Source organism: Amblyomma mixtum, chromosome 3 (assembly GCF_055824585.1).
Source record: "Amblyomma mixtum isolate Tamu chromosome 3, ASM5582458v1, whole genome shotgun sequence".
Lineage (NCBI taxonomy): Eukaryota > Metazoa > Arthropoda > Arachnida > Ixodida > Ixodidae > Amblyomma > Amblyomma mixtum.
This window is the reverse complement of record NC_143014.1, coordinates 378,248,277-378,271,146: the sequence shown is the minus strand read 5'-3', so window position 1 is coordinate 378,271,146 and position 22,870 is coordinate 378,248,277. Positions and strand designations below refer to the sequence as shown.

The following is a 22,870-nucleotide window of genomic DNA, read 5'->3' as shown; positions in this document are numbered from 1 at the left end:
AGTGGTTGGGAGTGTGAGTGGTCATGAGTGGGAGTGTGAGAGAGTGGATGTGAGTGCGAGTGGACATGAGTGGGAGTGTGATCTCTATTGGTGCCGAGGTATGGTCTGCTAGGGCGACAGCAGCATACAGCTGGATGGACTCAATGCTGACTGCTGGCGTACCATTGCACAGTACCTGAAGCTGAGTGAGTGGCCCGGTAATTGCTTACTTATTATGTGGACATTAGAAGAAATATTAGTCTTTGCATGTGTGCGTGCACTCTACTGTCAGTAAAGCACCTTGTCGGCGTTTTCAGTCCACACACATTTGTTCACTCATTGGACGGCGACCAGATGATCAAAGTCAACATCAAACGAAACCTCATTCTCCTGTGAGATGCCTTCTGCGCGGCCTAGTGTCCAAGGGCGTCGTAACGGCTAAGACACCACTGTAAAAGATGTTTGCTGCTTATCGGCTTTTGCCTGAAGTCACTTCGCCGTGGCGTAAACTCTAGCTCGCTGCTTCTTTGTCCTGACGGGCGTGGCACCGTGCAAAATTGTCCCACAGAGCAATCTGCAAAGCCACGGCGCAACTTGTTCGTGGCAGGGTTGTGGCAACCATGCTGTGGCGATTAGAGTAATTTAGAATTTCTTTGCATTTCACCGGTTCCTACACTGCATAATCGGTTGCCATCATATGACGACTCGGACCAAACAATATGACAGCTTCGTCAGCAGCACTGTCTAAATGATAGTGTGTAACGTACAAAGTTGGCTCGCAATCCTGAAGGGTGTTTCATGCGGATATGCGGGACCTAAGCATGCTAATCAAGCTGTGATAGTTGTTTCTGCTAGTGCATAAAAAATATCCGAAATTCCCCCCTTCCGGATATGATGCCCATGGAACCCACCGTCCACTTATGTCATTAAATTGAGAATCAACATTTTTAAAGTGTAAGTTTTTCTTAGTGCATGCGTTCCTCAGTTTCGCACCGTCTGCGGTGCAGACCTTTGAAGTGCGGCAAGATGCTGCGCGGTTATCACGGTGTGTTTATCTTTTGATCACAGCTCCTGCGTGGGTGGCGAACTCAACGCATTTGGAAGAACGCCAAGACGCTGAACGCCTTTGACTGGAGCAACAATGGTGGTGGTGGATTGCTCGGCTTGCGGCTGCCCCAGTGTATGCTTACAAAGCCGGCCTGCCCTTTAACCAGAACACTATAAGACAGCCTCTACACAGTAATGCTATGGAGGAAGCAGGATTTTCAGACCCACACGCGACTTGGTGAAAACACGTAATTCCTCTCACACCACAGCTAACGCTTAATATTAACCATTCGTAAAAAAAAACCGCGCACAGGACATTCAGGGCCAGTGTTCAGCATGTTTGCTTTATCTCGCCGTGACTGGCCGGCACAGTTCCCTACCACACATTAGTCAGATAGCGCCGTGATAGGCCAAACCGCGATGTTAAACATAGGATGATGACCACATGCTTTTTTTGATGGATGGATGGCCAGGCAAACTTTTAAGCGGGCAGGCAGATGCAAGATATGAAACTGGTTCTCGCTAAAACATCTCGAACTTTTTTTTTCCTCGTGGGAGTGAACCCTCCTAGCAAATTGACGTCAACTTGTTAACTAAGGGGTTGGAATTTTTGGTTTTTATTTTTTGAGAATGCGGCACTTTTTTCGATGTTTATTATTTCAGAACACCCGTTTTCGTTTTTTTTTTCAATTTTTCTCAATGAATGAATCACTGCCTTTTCCAATTTTTTAATGCAGCCATACCGTGTGGCCAGACACTTAGAATCTACCTTGGAGTTTTTTCTAGCATGTATTTAACATACAAATGAAATACACCTGAGGCTACACATGTAGAATTGCTATTGTCTTAAAAAATAAAGCAAGGTAAATGAGACAGCCAGCAAAACAAAGGCATGTGGAAGCTCGCTTCTAAAAACCAGGCTGACATGTTATTGTTAGGGTGTTGCACTGGGTACAGAGAGAGGACAGGGAATCGTGATATGCATGTTTTCAGCGATGGGACTGTCTAATCGTAGCTGTAGCGAGAATATACTTGTTTGAGACTTTCTCGTCAGTGTCCTATATGCTTTAAGAGAGATGTTGGGCTAGTTGGATTTGTGACAAATTATGCATATTTGTAGCGCAACCAGGACAGAAACACAAGGAAAGAAAAACAAACACATGCGCTATATTTGTAGCGCTCGCGTTTGTTTTTCTATCCTTGTGTTTCTGTCCTGGTTGCGCTACAAATATGTATAATTGTCCTATATGCATTTGATAGATACACTTAACCTACCAACTGCCTTAATTAAGCGGGTGACGATAGTGAACAAACTGAGCTTTCTAGCAGGCAGCGAGGAGGTGGTGCTCCCCAGTCTGCAGAGGCGTGCAGGCTAGTGGAACAACACCTCAAATCACGCATCTACACCGTTTATCCAACATCCCCATCATTGGATCACACCGCTGGCATCCCTACTATGCTTTCCATGTCAAGAATACTGACCTTTTGTAGCAAAAGCTACACTAGGCTAGCAGGAGCGCATTTCGCGGTGCCTGCCAAAGGCCACTACTGCGCATGCGGGGTTACCATGGTAGCCAGCACCATGGCAACCATGGCGCCGCCATGGGATATAAGTCGGAAGCGATGCGCTCGCTCCTCAGACGCGCACCATGGAAGAACAAGAGTGGTCATGCTCGTCACGGCACAGCAGTACAGGCTGCGTGAAATTGTGTCTTCCGATCCTGAAGTCATTGCATGGCACAAGGCCGGCCGACAGCGTGAAAACGAGGCGAGAAAGGCTAAGCGGGCGGCCGAGACCCCCAAGAACGAGACGAACGTCTCACAAAGAAACACCGCCATGCTGACCAAAATGTCAGTAGACGAAACTGCTTTCGCTACGTATATCCTGGCCTAGCTGAGCTAAACCACTGCCTTTGTTTGTTAGTTAAAACTGAATTTAGTGTACTCTTACCTTTTCTTTTGGTTTAAACCGAAAAACCCCTAGGTATAACCTGTTGATACATGTGAACAAACTGTACATCAATGCATTTTCATCTGCAGAGGACCGGATGTCTGCTCTTGACTAAGGAACCACCTAGCTCACCGTAGTGAAGGGCAAACAGACTGAAGTCTGGGTGGAGCTCCTTGCAAGTCAAGTATCAAATGCACACACAAATCTGTGCTTTATATTTACAGCCTGCAATATGCAGATGGACAGTCGGACATACTTTGCTAAGCCTCAGTCAAAGAAAAAGGTCGAAAGTGAACTATTGGAGCGATCATTGAATTTAACTCAAACCAAAGCGTTTAAACATCTGCAACCCTCATAAGTTCGAAACTGCACATCAAGCTAGACAATAAGAAAAAGTTGTCAGCAACTAAACTATTGAAGCACTTTTTTGATTAGACTTATATATATCAAAAAACAAGAATTGCAACTCTACAAAATCAGGTCTGGGCACCATCATCACAAAGTAAAAAACAAATTGACAACACAGTCTAATCAAAATCGAGTTTGCATGATACTGCACTCTTGACCTAAATGAGGCACTATAATTTAATGAAATTTGCGACGGTCCATGTGGGGCTTATGAAAATGCGCATGGTGAACAGGCCAGCCCTTCACCACCGGCTATGGCCACCGCCACCTCTTCGGAAACCGCCCCCGCCTCGGTTGCCACGCTCCTTGTCATCGCGTCGCTTCTTCCAGGCATCGAACCGTTCAGCCATGGAATACAGTTCATGAGGAACCTCCTGGTTGGCCTCTTCCAGGATGCTGATTAGCTCCCGAGCCTGTCTCCAGTTCTCACGAGTAACCAGTGTGATCGACTCACCACGGCGCCTGCAAGAACAGCAAAAGGAGGCAAGCATTTCACCTCAGTAACTGCATCAGCTGATGCCTGCCATCAACAACAGGCAAAAAAAATCAATACAAAACACTTGAAGTACACTAGAGTACTTTAACCCATATATGCCGCAACTTCAGAAATTTGATCAGATCAAAACATTTCTTGATATAACATGTTTATTTCACTTCAGAATTCAGAATCATCCTCTTACTGGTGGAAATTTTTTCTCCACACTGACTTTTAAGCCATCCTACAATGTAGGATACTACAGGCGGAAACAGTGCAGTGAAGCAGTGAAGCTCGGGCCTCATTTAGGACTGCGGCGCAGAATGACCTCACGATAAAAAACAGTAGTCTGTTCTTAAAACTTTTCTTGTTACCTAAACAAGAGACAAATCACATGAAAAAAATTATAAGCTCCAGAATTCTGATGCCTGGCTAGTTTAGTTTGGTTTATGGGGTTTAACGCCCCAAAGCGACTCGGGCTATGAGAGACGCCGTAGTGAAGGGCTCCGAAAATTTCGACCACCTGGGGTTCTTTAACGTGCACTGACATCGCACAGCACACGGGCCTCTATAATTTCGGCTCCATTGAAATTCGACCGGCGCGGCCTGGATCGAACCAATGTATTTCGGGTCAGCAGCCGCGCACCATAACCACTGAGCCACCACGGCGGCCTCCTCTTCATTAAAAGAGAGCAAAAATGACTAGCTAATATTTGGAATGACAAAGCTGTAGGTGTCGCCAGCCACCAGATTTGATACAAGGACATGTTTATTGCACTTATTGCGAGCGTTGCAGCAATAGGGACCGAAACTGGTTCTTTAAAGGGAAGCTGAAATGGTTTTTTGAGAATTTGAGGCTACTCAAGAAATCGAATCTATGAAGCTGGTTTGGTTTGGTTGGTTTATTGGGGTTTAACGTCCCAAAGCGACTAAGGCTATGAGAGACGCCGTAGTGAAGGGCTCCGAAAATTTCGACCACCTGGGGTTCTTTAACGTGCACTGACATCGCACAGCACACGGGCCTCTATAATTTCGGCTCCATTGAAATTCGACCGCCGCGGCCTGGATCGAACCCATGTATTTCGGGTCAGCAGCCGCGCACCATAACCACTGAGCCACCACGGCGGCCTCCTCTTCATTAAAAGAGAGCAAAAATGACTAGCTAATATTTGGAATGACAAAGCTGTAGGTGTCGCCAGCCACCAGATTTGATACAAGGACATGTTTATTGCACTTATTGCGAGCGCCACAGCAATAGGGACCGAAACTGGTTCTTTAAAGGGAAGCTGAAATGGTTTTTTGAGAATTTGAGGCTACTCAAGAAATCGAATCTATGAAGCTGGTTTGGTTTGGTTGGTTTATTGGGGTTTAACGTCCCAAAGCGACTAAGGCTATGAGAGACGCCGTAGTGAAGGGCTCCGGAAATTTCGACCACCTGGGGTTCTTTAACGTGCACTGACATCGCACAGCACACGGGCCTCTATAATTTCGGCTCCATTGAAATTCGACCGCCGCGGCCTGGATCGAACCCATGTATTTCGGGTCAGCAGCCGCGCACCATAACCACTGAGCCACCACGGCGGCCTCCTCTTCATTAAAAGAGAGCAAAAATGACTAGCTAATATTTGGAATGACAAAGCTGTAGGTGTCGCCAGCCACCAGATTTGATACAAGGACATGTTTATTGCACTTATTGCGAGCGCCACAGCAATAGGGACCGAAACTGGTTCTTTAAAGGGAAGCTGAAATGGTTTTTTGAGAATTTGAGGCTACTCAAGAAATCGAATCTATGAAGCTGGTTTGGTTTGGTTGGTTTATTGGGGTTTAACGTCCCAAAGCGACTAAGGCTATGAGAGACGCCGTAGTGAAGGGCTCCGGAAATTTCGACCACCTGGGGTTCTTTAACGTGCACTGACATCGCACAGCACACGGGCCTCTATAATTTCGGCTCCATTGAAATTCGACCGCCGCGGCCTGGATCGAACCCATGTATTTCGGGTCAGCAGCCGCGCACCATAACCACTGAGCCACCACGGCGGCCTCCTCTTCATTAAAAGAGAGCAAAAATGACTAGCTAATATTTGGAATGACAAAGCTGTAGGTGTCGCCAGCCACCAGATTTGATACAAGGACATGTTTATTGCACTTATTGCGAGCGCCACAGCAATAGGGACCGAAACTGGTTCTTTAAAGGGAAGCTGAAATGGTTTTTTGAGAATTTGAGGCTACTCAAGAAATCGAATCTATGAAGCTGGTTTGGTTTGGTTGGTTTATTGGGGTTTAACGTCCCAAAGCGACTAAGGCTATGAGAGACGCCGTAGTGAAGGGCTCCGGAAATTTCGACCACCTGGGGTTCTTTAACGTGCACTGACATCGCACAGCACACGGGCCTCTATAATTTCGGCTCCATTGAAATTCGACCGCCGCGGCCTGGATCGAACCCATGTATTTCGGGTCAGCAGCCGCGCACCATAACCACTGAGCCACCACGGCGGCCTCCTCTTCATTAAAAGAGAGCAAAAATGACTAGCTAATATTTGGAATGACAAAGCTGTAGGTGTCGCCAGCCACCAGATTTGATACAAGGGCATGTTTATTGCACTTATTGCGAGCGCCACAGCAATAGGGACCGAAACTGGTTCTTTAAAGGGAAGCTGAAATGGTTTTTTGAGAATTTGAGGCTACTCAAGAAATCGAATCTATGAAGCTGGTTTGGTTTGGTTGGTTTATTGGGGTTTAACGTCCCAAAGCGACTAAGGCTATGAGAGACGCCGTAGTGAAGGGCTCCGGAAATTTCGACCACCTGGGGTTCTTTAACGTGCACTGACATCGCACAGCACACGGGCCTCTATAATTTCGGCTCCATTGAAATTCGACCGGCGCGGCCTGGATCGAACCAATGTATTTCGGGTCAGCAGCCGCGCACCATAACCACTGAGCCACCACGGCGGCCTCCTCTTCATTAAAAGAGAGAAAAAATGACTAGCTAATATTTGGAATGACAAAGCTGTAGGTGTCGCCAGCCACCAGATTTGATACAAGGACATGTTTATTGCACTTATTGCGAGCGTTGCAGCAATAGGGACCGAAACTGGTTCTTTAAAGGGAAGCTGAAATGGTTTTTTGAGAATTTGAGGCTACTCAAGAAATCGAATCTATGAAGCTGGTTTGGTTTGGTTGGTTTATTGGGGTTTAACGTCCCAAAGCGACTAAGGCTATGAGAGACGCCGTAGTGAAGGGCTCCGGAAATTTCGACCACCTGGGGTTCTTTAACGTGCACTGACATCGCACAGCACACGGGCAAGAAATTCAGCCGCCGCGGCCGGGATCGAACCCGCGTCTTTCGGGTCAGCAGCCGAGCGCCGTAACCACTGAGCCACCACGGCGGGGCAGAATCTATGAAGCTTCTAGGTAAAGCATGCAAAGTATTTTTATGCTACCATTAAAAATGGTGATGTAATCATCGATTATAACTGCAACAATGATCAGGCTTCTCCTCACTGTGTAGGAGAATGCGGGGAAACTCGTAATGGCATCTCTGTCACCGAAACTTCAGATGTCCGCTGTCTTCGCCTGCATGCTCTATGCATCCTCCAATGCCATCAAGCAATGCTTCGTGAGCTTCACCTTACATGGCGCTGGTTTGCTTCTATCAAACAATTGTTTCTTCACTGGAAACATAGCACCGCTGTACGTGACATCATTATTGGGACCTCTTCCCAACACTATGCACTGCACAGAAGTCTGAAACCCTCCACCACTTTATTCGGCGATTACGGCACCATTGCAAATGCTAGCGCAAAACGATTTCGCAGGCTTTATCTGCATGCTTCACACACCCGGTCCTTTTAAACTCTTAGAATTCTAAGACCTCTCCAGCTGCCCTCTAAGGAACAATTTGGGGCATGTTCGAACCTTTTAGATAACATTCCACGATTAGAAGTGATCTTCCAGCCCTTCCAAGAACAAAACTGGCAGCTGGAATTTCAATGTATCCGCTCCACACAATGGCCTGGCGTTCCATTCTACAAGAAAGATCTGTTGAAGTAGCAACACCTCTAATTGCTCGTCTTCAACTGAAAAGTACTTATCTTCTCCTATGAGAGTTTTACCCACCAACGACCATTGGCTAGCTTTGCTAAAACGCAATCATAGACACACAGCAACCCTACGAGTGAAAGCAAAATGACCAACTCATAAAGCCACCCAACACTTTAAACAAGTGACTAGCCATTGCCTCTAAGCTGGCTAGTTATAGTAGCGATTAATAAAATGCCCAGGGCCAGCACTGAGCAGTCAGAAGCTGCTGTTAGCTTTGTGAATTTAGCCCCTGGTTAGCCAAAACACTTCCCACTTTCAATGAGCCAATAAGAAAGTGTCACAGGAAGACACATTCCTGGCATCACGGTGAGGTGCAACTTTCAACATTCTAGAAATCACGACAGGCGAATGTAAGCCCGAAAAATGGTGAAGGCATTTCGCTCTTTGAAAATATGCTACAGGTATGGACCATAAAACAGCCCCACAAAACACTGCGAAAAAAGCCGTGAATTTTCCTGCACATTAAGGAGCACCACATTTCACACATTTTTCTACGAAATCTTGAAAGCTTTTTCGGAGGAGGAACTTTTTATAATGTGGTGTCAAAAAGAAAAACAAACAGTCTAGCAGCTTTGCTCAAATTATTTTGCAGAGCTCACTTAAGGTAATTTAATCATACTGAATGTTGCAGCATATATAAGTCAACTGCCGCAACTTGCAGCACTCGCTCAAGTCGACACAGACCCCCAATAGGTGTGCTTGACTTGTTACAGACTGTTGCTGCATGGTCCCTGAGAGGCGATGAAAGACAGCACATGACACATCTGAGAAAAAAAAAAATAGAAGGAAGACTCTTACCCTGCTCGGCCCGTGCGGCCCACTCGATGAACGTATTCTTCGACGTTCCGAGGAAAATCATAATTGAATATGTGCCTGCAGTCAATATAAAGAGAGGGTTACGTCATGCCATCAGCCACATCACGAACTTAACAATGTGGGCAACAAAGTTCAGTGAAGAATATTGTGCCTGCACTAAAATTTAGTGAAACATAGCTCCGGAGTTACTGTAAAATTTCTGAAGTTTTCCTGCTCACTAGTAACAAAACAAAAAAATGTGCATGAGGTACATGAGCTTTCTCCTGCTTCATGTGCACACTGAATGTGGGTGCACAGAAGTTCTGATGGAGATTTTTGCAATTCCTATGGGCTACTGATCTGCAATGGAATAGGCTGTGGTGCAACAGTTCTGTCAAGGTAACAACTCATGTTTCGACATTTAGCAGCAGAAAGGATCTCCAAAATAAGACGACTGCACCCATGGTGCTAGACCACCAAGCACTATTCACTCACGTCACATCCTTGATGTCCAACCCTCGCGCTGCAACATCAGTGGCGATCAGTATCCGCACTCTCCCGTCACGGAAGTCTTCGAGAGCTTGCTCCCGGTCGCACTGTTGCCTGCAAGGTCACGAGCGCACACAAAATGAATGCGAGAACACTTCCTTGCAGCGATGCCTATACTGTCGCAGCAAGGTAAACTGGAAGAGAGATAAGCAGGCTTGCACAGGACCTGAACTACCGTTTAGTGCGGAATATAGGTTGAGGTTTTGTCCGAAAAATATTACCAAAAGGTCACCCCTCGACTTATATACCGGCCTTTGGCACAAACTGAATACTCGTCTGGCAACGTGTGTGAGCCGCGGACATTTCGGCATCCACATCGTTATCGCTTCCATGTTGATGATTCTTTCCTTCCTCTTTGTCAACCGACACGGCTAAACGTTGACGGCGGTAATCGTTCTGGCGTTGTAACATATTAATTTCGTGACAGCCCGCAAAATGAGTACCGGTACTCGACGTCAGTTCACCGCGGCAGTTAAAAGTTATCGAATTCACCGAAGAGTATGGGAACATGTCCGCCCAGCCACTTTGGCGTCTCGGAGAAGAGCGTCCAGTACTGGCAAGCGGATGAGATTAAGAAATTTGTGGGAATATGGTGGCCGCGGCTGGCGAAGGACAGGGTTAATTGGAGAGACATGGGAGAGGCCTTTGCCCTGCAGTGGGTGTAGTCAGGCTGATGATGATGATGATGACTGGCGAGCGCAGAAAATCGAGCTTTCTGCCTGCAACGCGCGGAAAACGTCCTTTCGCGGGCGTCGCGCGGTGCATCCTGAGCTCGAAGACAGGGTGGCGGATTTCGTCCGCGAGCATCGTGCCAGATCCTTGCCAGTGACAGCAGAGCTTATCCGCATCACAGCTATCGAGCTTGCCCGTGAACCCGGACTGTCCCAGGAGCAATTCAAGGGCTCCATTTACTGGGTTCATCGCTTCATGCGACGCAAAGGATTTGCACTTCGCCGGCGCACATCAATCTGCCAGAAGCTTCCAGAGGCATACGAGGACAAGCTGGTCGAATTCCAGCGGTATGTTATCCGTCTCCGGCAGCAGCATGGCTACTTGCTGGGACAGATCGTCAACGCCGATGAAACGCCGGTGTGGTTCGACATGCCGTCGTCCACCACAGTGTGCGAACGTGGCGCGAAGGAACTTAAGCTCCTTTCGACAGGAAACGAGCATTCGCGCTTCACGGTAATGCTCGCGTGCACTGCAGATGGCAGAAAGCTGCCCCCATATATAATCTTCAAGCGGAAGACGCTGCCGAAAGAAGCTTTCTCGTGGGACGTTATCGTTCGCGTGAACGAAAAAGGCTATATGGACGAGGCCCTCATGGTGAGCTGGATTAACACCGTCTAGAATCGACGACCCGGCGCACTCCTGCGGTGTCCGAGCACGCTCGTGTTGGATGCCTTTCGCGGGCACTTGACCACGGGTGTGAAGCAGGCGCTCCGCGACAGGAGGACGGAGCTTGTTGTCATTCCAGGGGGCATGACTTCAACACTTCAGCCACTAGACGTCGTGCTGAATAAGCCCTTCAAAGACTGTGTGTGTGAACTCTACAATCAGTGAATGGCGGGCGACAACCCTCCCACCGGCCGGCTGCGCAGGCCGCCTCTCGCCACTGTGGCCACCTGGGTGGCTCAGGCTTGGTGCTCGCTGCCCGACGATATGGTGGTGCGGGAATTCAAGAAATGGTGCATTAGCAACTCGTTAGACGGTACCGAGGACTACTTGCTGTGGGACGCAGCCAGCGCGAATCAGTCGTCTTCGGACGAGAGCTCAGACAGCTCGGAAGAATGAGGAGGCTACGAGTCTGGTGGCACCAGTGAATAAAATGAAGTTTTATGCCTCATAATTTTTAAGTTGACTTTTTTGCTTCAAGGTAAGGGGGTTGACCTATATTCTGCCTCGACCTATTTTCCGCATTATACGGTAGCTCCAGCTTTTTGTGGATGTAAAAGGCACAGGCGCTGTGGCAGCATGTTAGTTCACCGTACTTGTGACTTTCGTGTGCTGCCGCTGGGCATTGCAATTTTTAGCATGATATGCAAGCACCTGAATAGCTACACGGCTGGGAGTTTGCTTTTGAACACGGCAAGCGTGCGGCCGGCCGGAAATTCGACGTGGCCGAGAAGTGCAGCAGTTGCAACTGTGGGGCGCCTAAATTTTTGTATGCGCCTCCAAAAGCCGCGGTTTTCGTGGGCCTAAGTCGGGAAGAATTCCAGCCGGAGACGAAGTTTTCCAAACAGATGTGTAAAGTAAGCATCCCTGAAAACTGTGTAGAGAATTCGGCTTGCGCAGCTGTTCCAAGCAATGTCATTTTGTGTGCTGTGGGTCCACAGCAGCTACGACGGCAGCAACACTAGTGAGGACTAGTAGTCAGTTCAGAAAAAACTTTGTTAAAATAAGCTTGAGTTGTGGAATGTGGATGCTTTTTTTTTTCCCACCTGAGATTGGGGAGGGGCGTCGGCTTGCAATTGTGTGTGCCAAGTTCAGGGTGCGCTATTATGCATGCTATCTCGAGTCCAGGATACGCAAATAGGAGGGATTAAAAAGGAGTAGAAAGGAAGTAATTACTTCTTAACATCCACCACAGCACAGCCATGTGGCCAAAAACAGCGGATCTGAAAACACGACAGCCTACCGTCTAAACTGCCATACATCGGTCAACTTGCCCCAGGTGGCAAATGATAAAATAATAAGGCTGTACACACGGCTACGAACAGAGCACACAGGTAAAACACAACAGACCTCGGGACAACACACTGAAAAAAAAAAAAAGAGGCAACCATAGAGACTGCTTTGTGCACCTCACCTTCCCCCATGTATGGAGTCACAGTTGACTCCTGCCAAGATAAAGTCACTCGACAAGTGGTCCACCCTGCACGGACACAAGCCCAAATTTAGTACACTCAGCTGGGCACTAGGATTATAAGAGAATGACGGCAAACTGAACTTGGTCTCTATCAAGAGATATCTGCATTTTGGCATTCGACAAAGACGCTACCTTTAATGAAAACTGAGCTTTTATCACCTAGAAAACATTTGGTTTATGGGGTTTAACATCCCAAAGCGGCTCAGGCTATGAGGGACGCCGCAGTGGAGGGTTCCGGCCGATTTCGGTCACCTGGAGAACGCACAAAGCATGCCACCATCCCACAGATTTGTAAAGTTTCATGAAGCTGGCATCGACATCCACAAAGTGAAGGAGTGTGAGGGGAGAGGAATAGGAGAGGAGAAGGGGGATGCTATGTGAGCAAAGTCGTTTCCTGTAACCGAGACTTTTTCACCACACATGTAGCTCAGCGTTACAGCTATGGCTGTGTTCTCAGACTGTGCAGCACAATGACAACATTTGATAGTTTTTCACTAATTCACTGCTAATTCAGTTTGGGCATTTTCTGAGGGACCATGCATCATTATGCTTTTTGCATGCATGTTATCCAATAAGGGATGGAAGCTTCCTCCTCAGCACTTTTTGGCAACCATTACAGTTACCCAGAGGCACAAAAAAAAAATGTCGACCCCTGGTATGAAAGCAACGGCAGCAAGTGCAGGGTGCGATCTGATGGATACGTTCGGATTTCGCAAAGACTGGCAGAAAGGAGAGTGGCCATGGCACTCACATGGCCTTTCTGTCGAGGAACACAATCACTTTGTCCTCTGGCTGCATGGAGTCCAGGAAGGCTTTCAGCTGTGAAAAGCAAACAAAAAAAAAACAAAATTCCATTCAGTAAAATCACATTCCTAGCAACAAGTCAAGCAAAATGCAGCCAGCAAAGGGCACGCCACTTTACCTGCTCCCGCTTTTCGGTTTCGTCACACATGATGATAGTCTGCGTGACAGTGTGCACAGCCTGGAAAAAAAATGTGCACATTCAATGCAAAGCAGCGCACATCCAAGGGTACGAAAAAAAACATGCCAATGTTATCTGCCGCACTACTGTTGTGGAAAAATTCAATAATATCCAGCACCCTTCATGCAATTTTCTTCCATTTGACACCATACACAATGAATGACAACCGTGCTGCATCCATGACCTGCGAGCACTAGAGAGCATCGCTGTTTCTGTTTCTACAGCAGCAGGATAACGCAAAATTTGCTCGATACCCGAAGTACGTTACGCAGAGGCGAGCCATGGCATAGATGCATGAATATATGCAGAAACAAAATGGACGTCAACTGCCGGCAAAAAGTGGAGAACGGATCCACAAAAGTCATTCGTTTGGAGAAGCGGAAGAAAGGTGACAGCGTGCTTCAAATATTGGCAGTACTTAAAAAAGCGAAGAGCACTGAGAGTCACAGGGGGACTTTAGCGCCAGGAAGGGCAAATGGGCAAATCACCCGAAGTTATTTTGTGTGAAAATTAAGTCAGAGACATGCACATGTAAAAACTAGAATTCGGAATTCCACTGAAGCAATGACGGTTCAGCCAATGATGCGGCTGGAGGCGGCTCTCACTTGGCGTGCTCTTACGCTCACTCTGCTGCCGAGGGCATTGCGGAAATCAGTCATGCCTCCAATCATGCAAGTGACAGTAAACTGGCAACAGGATTAGACCCCTTCTTACAAGTGATCCCTGGTTCAAAGCACCTTCATCTGTGGCTTTGATGCAAAGCACATCAGGCCTAGAAACACTGTGTAAGAAGGCACTCTGTCACAGGGAAATGCACCGCTAGTACAAGATGCACCCAACAGGATTTTCCACAGAAGGGAATGGCGGGAATAGAGAAATGAATATTTTCTGCTTTTTGGTCCGAACACCCAGCATATAGGAAAGTAAACAATGCAGCAACTATAATAATAAGATAAAATAACAGTATAATAAGATAACCGCTGGTCCTTATGGGTAACGGAGTGGATTCCAGGAGAAGGCAAGCGTAGCAGGGAGAGGCAGAAAGTTAAGAGGGCAGATTAAGAAGTTTGCGGGAATACAGTGGCCGCAGCTGGCACAGGACAGGGTTAATTGGAGAGACATGGGAGAGGCCGTTGCCCTGCAGTGGGCGTAGTGAGGCTGACGATGATGAAACAACGCAGCAACAGGTGCCATTTAGGCTAAATGATACACGAGAAATGCAATTCTCCTGACTATTCTTTTAAAATTACCAACTGCCAAGCTGGGATAGACAAGGCCTCACACAAGTGTACACGGTATAAGCACAGATGACGGCTACTGCGATAACTCACAGCCAGGTCCAGGGAGCCGATGAAAACCTGGAAGGGGTTTGTCATATACTGCTGGCCGAGTCGACGCACGCCCTCAGGCCAGGTGGCGCTGGTCATGACCGTCTGCCGGTCCGGCCGGATGTCCAGCAGCACTTTCTTGATCTGCGGCTCAAATCCCATGTCCAGCATGCGATCGGCTTCATCCAGGACCTGGCAGCAGCATCATACACAGGCAAATGAAAGCCATCAGTGCCCACAGCGTTTTATGCACTGTAGATAATTCCAGCGGTCGCTCATGAGCAGTAATACAGCAGCCAGCCAATTTTTCGGACTTTGGTCATTTGGATAGGCCCAACATTTCAGACTTAACTAAGGAATCATCAGGCACCTCATGGAAGGTGCAGGAGCCGACAGATTCTTTGGACTCCATTAATTTGTGCTTGCTCAATGCACTATAATCTCCGTGATAACGTCACAAAGAAGACGAAGCTGGCAGTGCCGCGGGACGGAGCGCCCGCGCTAGGCCAGCGGCCATTAAATCATCTCTTGTCCATCGTTCATCACACCTCATTCTTCGGCTGGCCGCCAAGTAACAATACAAATAATGTTAACACAAATTACACGATGATACAAATTTGTAAAATCCTCTGGCTGTACGGAATTTTGGATGATCCAAACTCTCTCCCACGACACTACAGCATAAAGTGCCTACTGTACATCATCGACGCCACAATTGCTAATCGTGCGGTATACACTGCGAGTAGTAAGCTGCGGTGCGCGGCTAGCTCGCACATTGCCAAAGTTGCGATCACGAATCTTGTGGTATGCACCGCAAGCAGTGAGCGGCGGTGCACAGTCCGCACATCGCTGACATCGTGACCACATAGCTGCGAATAAAAATTATGGGCATGCTTTTTTTTCTTGTCATTAAACTTCATAGTGTAGCCCATAGAGTCAATCTATAGTCGCGACTGAAATGTATAGCCACAACTGAAATATAGAAGCACCACCAAATTTACTGCTCAATTTTTCAGCCCAGAACCACGCTAACCAAGGAAACTGCCGCCAGCAGCCATGCCACTTCATTTTGTTTGCACAGTAGAAACTCACAATTCGAACCTGAAGGTTCCTGAAATCGTGACCGAACATATTTAAAAAGTTTAAGTTCAGAGGAGGTGCTTGCTTTATGGAGGGACCAGTCCCTAGTCGGTCCACACAGAAAGACCTAGCCGTAGTGCGCACATGTGAACATGAGCTTGAAATGCCATGGAACTAACCAAGAATGTGACGTAATTGAGGTCGATGATCTTGTTCATGACCAGATCATTGAGGCGGCCCGGCGTGGCAATGACGATCTCCACGCCAAGGTTGACCGCCTGGATCTGCTCCCGCCGACTGCCGCCTCCATAGATGCACACACTGCAAGAACAGTGATGTCATATGACAGCCTTTCATTGCAACCACCATGCACAAAACGCACACACAAATCCCCATTCTCTCCTTGCGCACAGCTACGAAGTGCAGAACTACAGTTCGAGAAAAAACCAGACGGGACATTAGGTGAGTTTGGAATAGACAGAGTCCGTCAGGACTTCAGTGGCACAAAGTGTTGTTCACAAATGCTCACGCCTGAACTCTGCACAGAAACATTTAAGTCTAGATACAAAAAAAAAATGGCTGAGGCTTAGCTTAGGTTAAGCCTAGTCAGGTGCGAAGCATATTGTCGCCGAGTTGCATATCGAGCACGCCGCTTGGCTAGACGTTCGTCACGCTCTTCATCAGTCTCTGTAGCACGCCGCAACTTTTGCTTCTCATTCCAACAAGCAGCCCTGTCTCCGGGAGGCATCTCTATCCTGTGTACGCCTAGCAGAGGCAGGCGCACCCCCTTGTATACCGCCGCTCCAGCATCAGGTGTTCACTACAGCGCACCTAGCGGCAGAAGCAGGAAACACATTGGTCGCGACGCCTCGCGCGATGGCGCGAGCTGGGGCCCCGTTTCTCCTATGTCGTTATGTCACGCATCACGTGGTCCTACTTGGTCGCGACGCCTCGCGCGACGGCGCGAGCTGGGGCCCTGTTTCTCCTATGTCGTTACGTCACGCATCACATGGTCCTACTTGGTCGCGACGCCTCGCGCGACGGCGCGAGCTGGGCCCCCGTTTTTCATCTGCTGTGACGTCACGCATCACGTGGTATGACATGGAGGTCACGAAAGGTCAATGGTAACGACACCGCCACGCTCGAGGAACTGGATTGGGCTATTTTAGTATGCTTCGCATAAAAAAAAATTTCACCAAAGCCCCATGTCTCCCCTTAACGCCTTCAATGTTCATGAATTTTGGTAATGCAATGCTTAACATGCTACCATTATATCGAAGGCATCTTTGGATGTGCAAACAATGTATAGATAAAAATATGAGGGAAACTGCCATGCTACAGGGTGCAGTGAGCATGAAAGATCGTATTCCGGCAACAGAAGATCAACCCCTATTTGGCAGCTGCAAAGAAAAAGAAAAGAGAAAAGCAACGTGTAGTGAACTCCTTCATGGCAGGCAGCTTGCCCATAAACTCCAAGCTGACAACACCTTCGTCACTCAGTGGCAGTGTTACGCGAGGTTTAATTTCCCAAACCAGCATGTGGACCATGAGAGGCACCGTAGTGGGGGGGGCCCCAGACTAATTCTGACTGCTTAGGGGTCTTTAACATGCGCCGACATCACGCAGCACATGGGTGTTTTTGAATTTCATCTCCATCGAGATGTGACCGCCACGGCCACGAGTCGACCCCGTGACTCTCGGCTCAGTAACCAAACGGGGAAGCCACTGGGTCATCGCATGGGTACCCCTGTCACTCAGTGGAATTAGAACAGCCAAAGGCACTCAACAATTCGTCCAGCCTCACTCAAAACTGGCAGCAGACCAACAGCAAAGGTTAAAAACAAAAACAAAATAAAAAAAGTTAGCCACAGCAACGCACCATCTGATTCCTCGGTAGTGGTACTTCTTGGCCTCGCGCTCAATCTGCTGAGCGAGCTCGCGAGTGGGCGCAAGCACCAGGCACGACGGCCCCGTCCTCTCCTCCCTCGGCCTGCACAGACGAGCACAAGATAACGAGCAAGCTTGAACAAGACGAATGCCTTCTGTACACCAGCTAACGATACGCGAACAAGGCACACGCAAGTGCTCCCTACGTGTGCTCATATTTAAGGGTCAACTTGCATAAACACTCATGTGAAGCTGCTTGGTAGCAAATACAGCAGCCATGCATACAAAGACACCAAAATAGGCACGACGTAGATCAGAAAACAAGTTCCAGACAAGTATGTGCTGTCAAACCACGTTACAGTGAACAGGCGAAAAAAATCTAAAAATAATGCGATATAGCTTAAACGCGCATTATAGCGCTTGCCACTCCAGAAACAAGAATGCAAACCTTTCTTTCCATTTCTGAAGTGGCAACTTCAAAACCTTGTAACTCGACTTTTATGACAAGCAGGATGATAATTTTACCCTTATTGCATTCCCTGATGTCAAGGCAAGTCAATGACATGCATTTCAGCAAAATTTCCTGCAACAAAATTTCTCAAATGCTCTCTCCAAAAACTTTCATAACATTTAAAAGCACAAGCTCATATTTTACATGAAATCAAATGACATTTAGAATTGGCACACAAATATACATGCTAGCTGAAAACTTCAGAATTGTGACTTGATTAATAAAAACACTTTTTCTAAGCGCCTGTCTTAGGGAAATGGAAACCAAATCTAACCAACAGAACAAATATAGAATGAAAACACCTATATACAGCAAAGCTACAAACTCACTGTTTAAAACAGATTATCAGCAATGGGACTGCTGGGACTCCAAGCAGAAAAACATAAATGGAAAAAGCTGAAATTGTGTCATCAGTAACCATTTCACATGCTGCTTCACTGAAATGTTCACTATCATCATCAGCTTGACTACACCCACTGCAAAGCAAAGGCCTCTCCCATGTCTCTCCAATTCACCCAGTCCATTGCTAATTGCGGCCACCTTATCCCCACAAAATTCTTAATCTCATCCGCCCAACCTAACTTTCTGCCGTCACATGCTATGTTTGGCTTCTCTCGGAATCCACTCCGTTACCCTTAAGGACCAGCGATTATCCTGCCTTCGCATTACATGCCCTGCCCAAACCCATTTCTTCCTCTTGACTGAAAAAATGCACAGACTACAAATTAACGTTCACTTTTCCAACTGAGAAGACTCTGCTGTGCCCGATGTCTCGCGCATTTCTTAAGTGTTGCTTCTCAAATAATATGAAAGCATTCATCACTTCCGTATTTTTGCATGTCGGTTCCATTTCTTCCGAGCACTCAGCCGTAGTTGGCCTGAACATGCCAAGATTGCATTACTATTGATTTTTTTTTTATGAGGTCCCAATCCCCTCCTTGTGTTATGTACACATAAATGCAGTATACAGCAGACTGTTTCACCCCACAGCCAGTTGTCATTGAATTGGTGCACTTTCTTGAACGGCCAAGCGTCTGAATGCTTCTGTTCGCAAGCATGTTAGACAGGAAGAGATTACAGCAGAGGCATGCAGGGTTCCTTAGATTCTTATGGAAGCTGTTGGTGATTTTCTGAGGCTAATAAGTACTGAGAGCCCTGCTTAACACTTTAAAAGCCCGGCACCTGTACCCAGATGTGGTAGTGCAAGGCTTAATTTTCTCTTCGCACTGCATTTGGTAATGGCGACTCACACGGGCTGGCTGTCGATGTGGATCATGGCCGGCAAGAGGAATGCCAGGGTCTTGCCTGTGCCCGTCTGCGCAATGCCAATGAGGTCCCTCCCTTGCAGCAAAAGTGGCCAGGCCTGGCTCTGCACAGAAGAGAGAAACCGAAGGTAATGATGGCAGTGCTTCACGACAGCTAACCACAGCCAGAATTCTCTCCAACAGAAGTTTGTGAGGAGGTGTGTGATACATACAGGCATAAGTACCTCGAGACACTAGAGGAGGACACAGAAAAACTGGTTTACAACAGATAGCAATTACTTGTTTTATAAGCCCATGACCCTGAGAGGAACTTATAATGCAAGGACAGAACAGAAAAGGGAACCTTAAACACAGACATGCCACACAGATGAATCCATGTTGTACAACATATGCAAGGGTGGATAACTAATGTATAAAGGCAATAATACCCTTCCTCACAATACAGGGCCTGGCTACACTGCTGGATTACCGAAACGATGGTGTTCCGATTTTTAATGGTGCAAAAGCACCAAGCGTGCATGGTTATGCGGTGTTTTTGTAGTAGCCACTTAATTCTTACACAGTCCTCCTCTACTGGAACCTAGAAACGGCATCTTTAAGCTGCAGGCTCAAACAGTGCTGTCCGTTTGGCATTTGCCGCGGCATAGTTTCGTTTTTATGCTTTAGCTATTAGTGCTCGCTCCGCAGCAGTGATGGAGAAGCACAAAGACTCGCAATATATTGCCTCGAAGTGTACTTGGTGTTAACATCGGAACATATCGGAAGCTGTCGAACACGGTGGCAGTCAACCGCCAATGGGGTATATAGTCCCGCTTTGGCTGGCTGCTGTCGCTGTTCTGCACGAACGAAACATAGACTGTTAAAATGCCAGCACAGGGTCAAGGATCATCGTGACGTGACATTAGCGACGTAGCATGCTGGAACACTTCCGCATCTGAGATGTAATATCTACCCTCTGTTGTGCCCAACAGGGCGGCGTCTGCAGCATGCAGACGTTGGTGAGTGGCGACACCACGGGGTATCCCGAGCATCCGCAGGGACATCCCCGCAGGGGGATGATGGTGAGCAGTGCGCCACCATGGACCCGAGCATCCGCGCTGACGTAGCATGCTGGAACACTTCCGCATCTGAGATGTAATATCTACCCTCTGTTGTGCCCAACAGGGCGGCGTCTGCAGCATGCAGACGTTGGTGAGTGGCGACACCACGGGGTATCCCGAGCATCCGCAGGGACATCCCCGCAGGGGGATGATGGTGAGCAGTGCGCCACCATGGACCCGAGCATCCGCGCTTAGCCGTGCGTTGCATCGCCGTGTCTGGGGAAAAGGGGATCCTGGTGGTTGAGCTGATGCCGAGTGTTTGGACCTTTAAGGCCCCTTGGTGGAGGCAACACAGCACTTTGGCCCCAGCTTCCCGTAGACGGCACCTCTGGCCCGACCCGGCCGGGGGAAATCAGCAGTCGCCTTTTCCTGTCCTCCCATCTATCTTTCACTTTCCTACTTCTTTCTAACAACTCTTCATCTCCTGTTAACTAAGATTTTCCTTTTTTTCCTGGCGGCTAGGGTTAACCTTGTGTGGCCACCTGTGTTATGCCATATTTGGCTATAGTTGGGCTGTACAGCTGGCATGGGCAGGACTTGCTTGCAAGTTCCTGTCCCATCCCCTTGTTGGGCTCCATGGTGGGTGGCTGGCACCATAGCCAAAAAATACATATATTTTATGGCTCCCCTTTCTCAAAAAAAAGGATCGCCCTCAGTAAAGAGTGCAGGTCGATGTGACAGCCCAGTACCTCCAGAAATCCAAAGAAATTTTCCCGAAATTCAATGTTGTCCACTGTGAAGAGACAGAAATAACTGTCAGCGCTGTGTCGTCCGTTTCCTTCTCTGCTCTCTTCTTTGGCTTTCGGCCTTGCGCTGCTTCAAATCAAACAATGAATAACCAACTCGCCCATCAGCTTGTGCTTTGAAGCTTCAATTCGAGAAAGATCCGCCAATGGAAGTACTCAACTGGACGTCCGTCGGCGGGCGAACCGTATACCTTTGGCCACCTTTTGGACGGCCGACGGACGTCTACCGGCTGTTTGCGGATGTTCAGCAGACGTACAGAACATCCGAAAAAGACCTCTGTCGGCCGTCCGAAGGATATCGGTGGTTGCTTGGGGTGTTAGGCGAGCGATGTCTAAGGTGGGTGATACGGCTTCAGGCGAGCCACATGAACGACTTCAGATGTCAGTGGAGCGGATGGGGACTTTGGGTGGAGCGGCGTGATCTCATAGGTTACGTCGGTCACTGCCCGTAATACACGATAAGGGCCTGTGTAGCGTGGCAGAAGTTTTTCACATAACCCCACACGACGGGATGGGAGCCACAGCAAGACGAGAGATCCGGAAGGGTAGTGCACATCACTGTGCAGACCATCGTAGCGGTGTTTTTGAGCCTCTTGGGAGGCGAAGAGCTTGTGACGAGCAGCCTGGCAGGCAGCGTCTGCTCGGGTGTTAGCATCACACGCATAGGTAGTGACAGGGCCGACTGTGGGCAGCAAAGTGTCAAAGGGCAGTAAGGGGTCTCGTCCAAAGAGAAGGTAGAAGGGAGAGTAACCAGCGGTATCATGGCACAAAGAGTTATACGCGAAGGTGACAAAAGGCAAGCTGATGTCCCAGTCCCGGTGGTCGTCGGATACGCACATGGCAAGCATGCCTGTAACTGTGCAGATCACTGGCAACAATATCAACATGCGAGAGACAAGTACAATTGGCAGTAAACAAACTAGCAGCGTGGGCAGACAGAAACAGATTCCAGTTCTCTCCTCAGAAAACAGTAGCCATCATGTTATCTCTCAAAGGAGGCCTACAAGCCGACCCATTTATACACCTCAACAAAACACATTACCCGTAAAAAATGAACACAAATTCGTTGGCGTAACCTTTGACAAAAAACTCACTTTCCTGCCTCATACAAATGCACTAAAAAAGAAAGCCTCCCCATCGCTCAACATACTCAAAGTACTGTGACGAAAACATTGGGGTGCCGACAGGACATGCCTTTTAAAATTTACCGCTCTGTAGTACACTCTACTCTTGATTATGGATGTATAGTGTATGGGTCAATGAGACCATGATACCTTAAACGACTAGATCCAGTACACAACTTAGGTTTGCACCTTTCCACCGGTGCATACAGGACGTCACCCATAAACAGTCTTTATGTAGAAACCAATGAACCATCACTTACAGACCGCAGAACCATGCTCACATGCTCGTGCATTTTAAAAATCCGTTCGATGCCTAAACACCTAAGTTAACCCCATAGTCACAAAGCGCCCATCAAGAACACTGTTTAACAAAACCACTAGCTATAAGGCCACTCCTCATGCATTTTGAAGAGATGTGCCAAAACCTCAGTGTACTAGGCACATCATCTGCCATCGCTCGAAGACGAGATCCACTGCCTCCATGGTACAATTTTCCTGCAATCTGTGCTCTCACCCTTACGTAGTTTCGTAAAAACAAACTCCACAACAACATATAATACAAGAATTCCTTGCACTTGAAGAAAAATACAGTAGTTTTACGGATTTTTACACTGATGGTTCAAAAACAAATGTCTATGTAGGAAGCACAGTGGTGTGAGGCAATTCGGAGAAA

The 22,870-nt window shown here is 47.8% G+C and overlaps 1 protein-coding gene across 1 annotated transcript in view; it reads right to left on the bottom strand.

The window, feature by feature from the left end:
* Positions 1 to 3,440: 3,440 nt before the first annotated feature.
* LOC149356912 (uncharacterized) overlaps positions 3,441 to 22,870 on the bottom strand; it is an 84,408-nt gene continuing 64,978 nt past the window's right edge. The window contains exons 23-32 of the mRNA XM_089577857.1: positions 19,213 to 19,331; positions 17,444 to 17,554; positions 15,744 to 15,885; positions 14,488 to 14,676; positions 13,097 to 13,156; positions 12,926 to 12,993; positions 12,115 to 12,180; positions 9,252 to 9,359; positions 8,760 to 8,834; positions 3,441 to 3,847 (exon numbers count right to left, since the gene is read on the bottom strand). Of these exons, the coding sequence (XP_089433983.1) occupies positions 3,628 to 3,847; positions 8,760 to 8,834; positions 9,252 to 9,359; positions 12,115 to 12,180; positions 12,926 to 12,993; positions 13,097 to 13,156; positions 14,488 to 14,676; positions 15,744 to 15,885; positions 17,444 to 17,554; positions 19,213 to 19,331 (1,158 nt within the window). The 3' untranslated portion in view covers positions 3,441 to 3,627. The remainder of the gene's footprint in view (positions 3,848 to 8,759; positions 8,835 to 9,251; positions 9,360 to 12,114; positions 12,181 to 12,925; positions 12,994 to 13,096; positions 13,157 to 14,487; positions 14,677 to 15,743; positions 15,886 to 17,443; positions 17,555 to 19,212; positions 19,332 to 22,870) is intronic.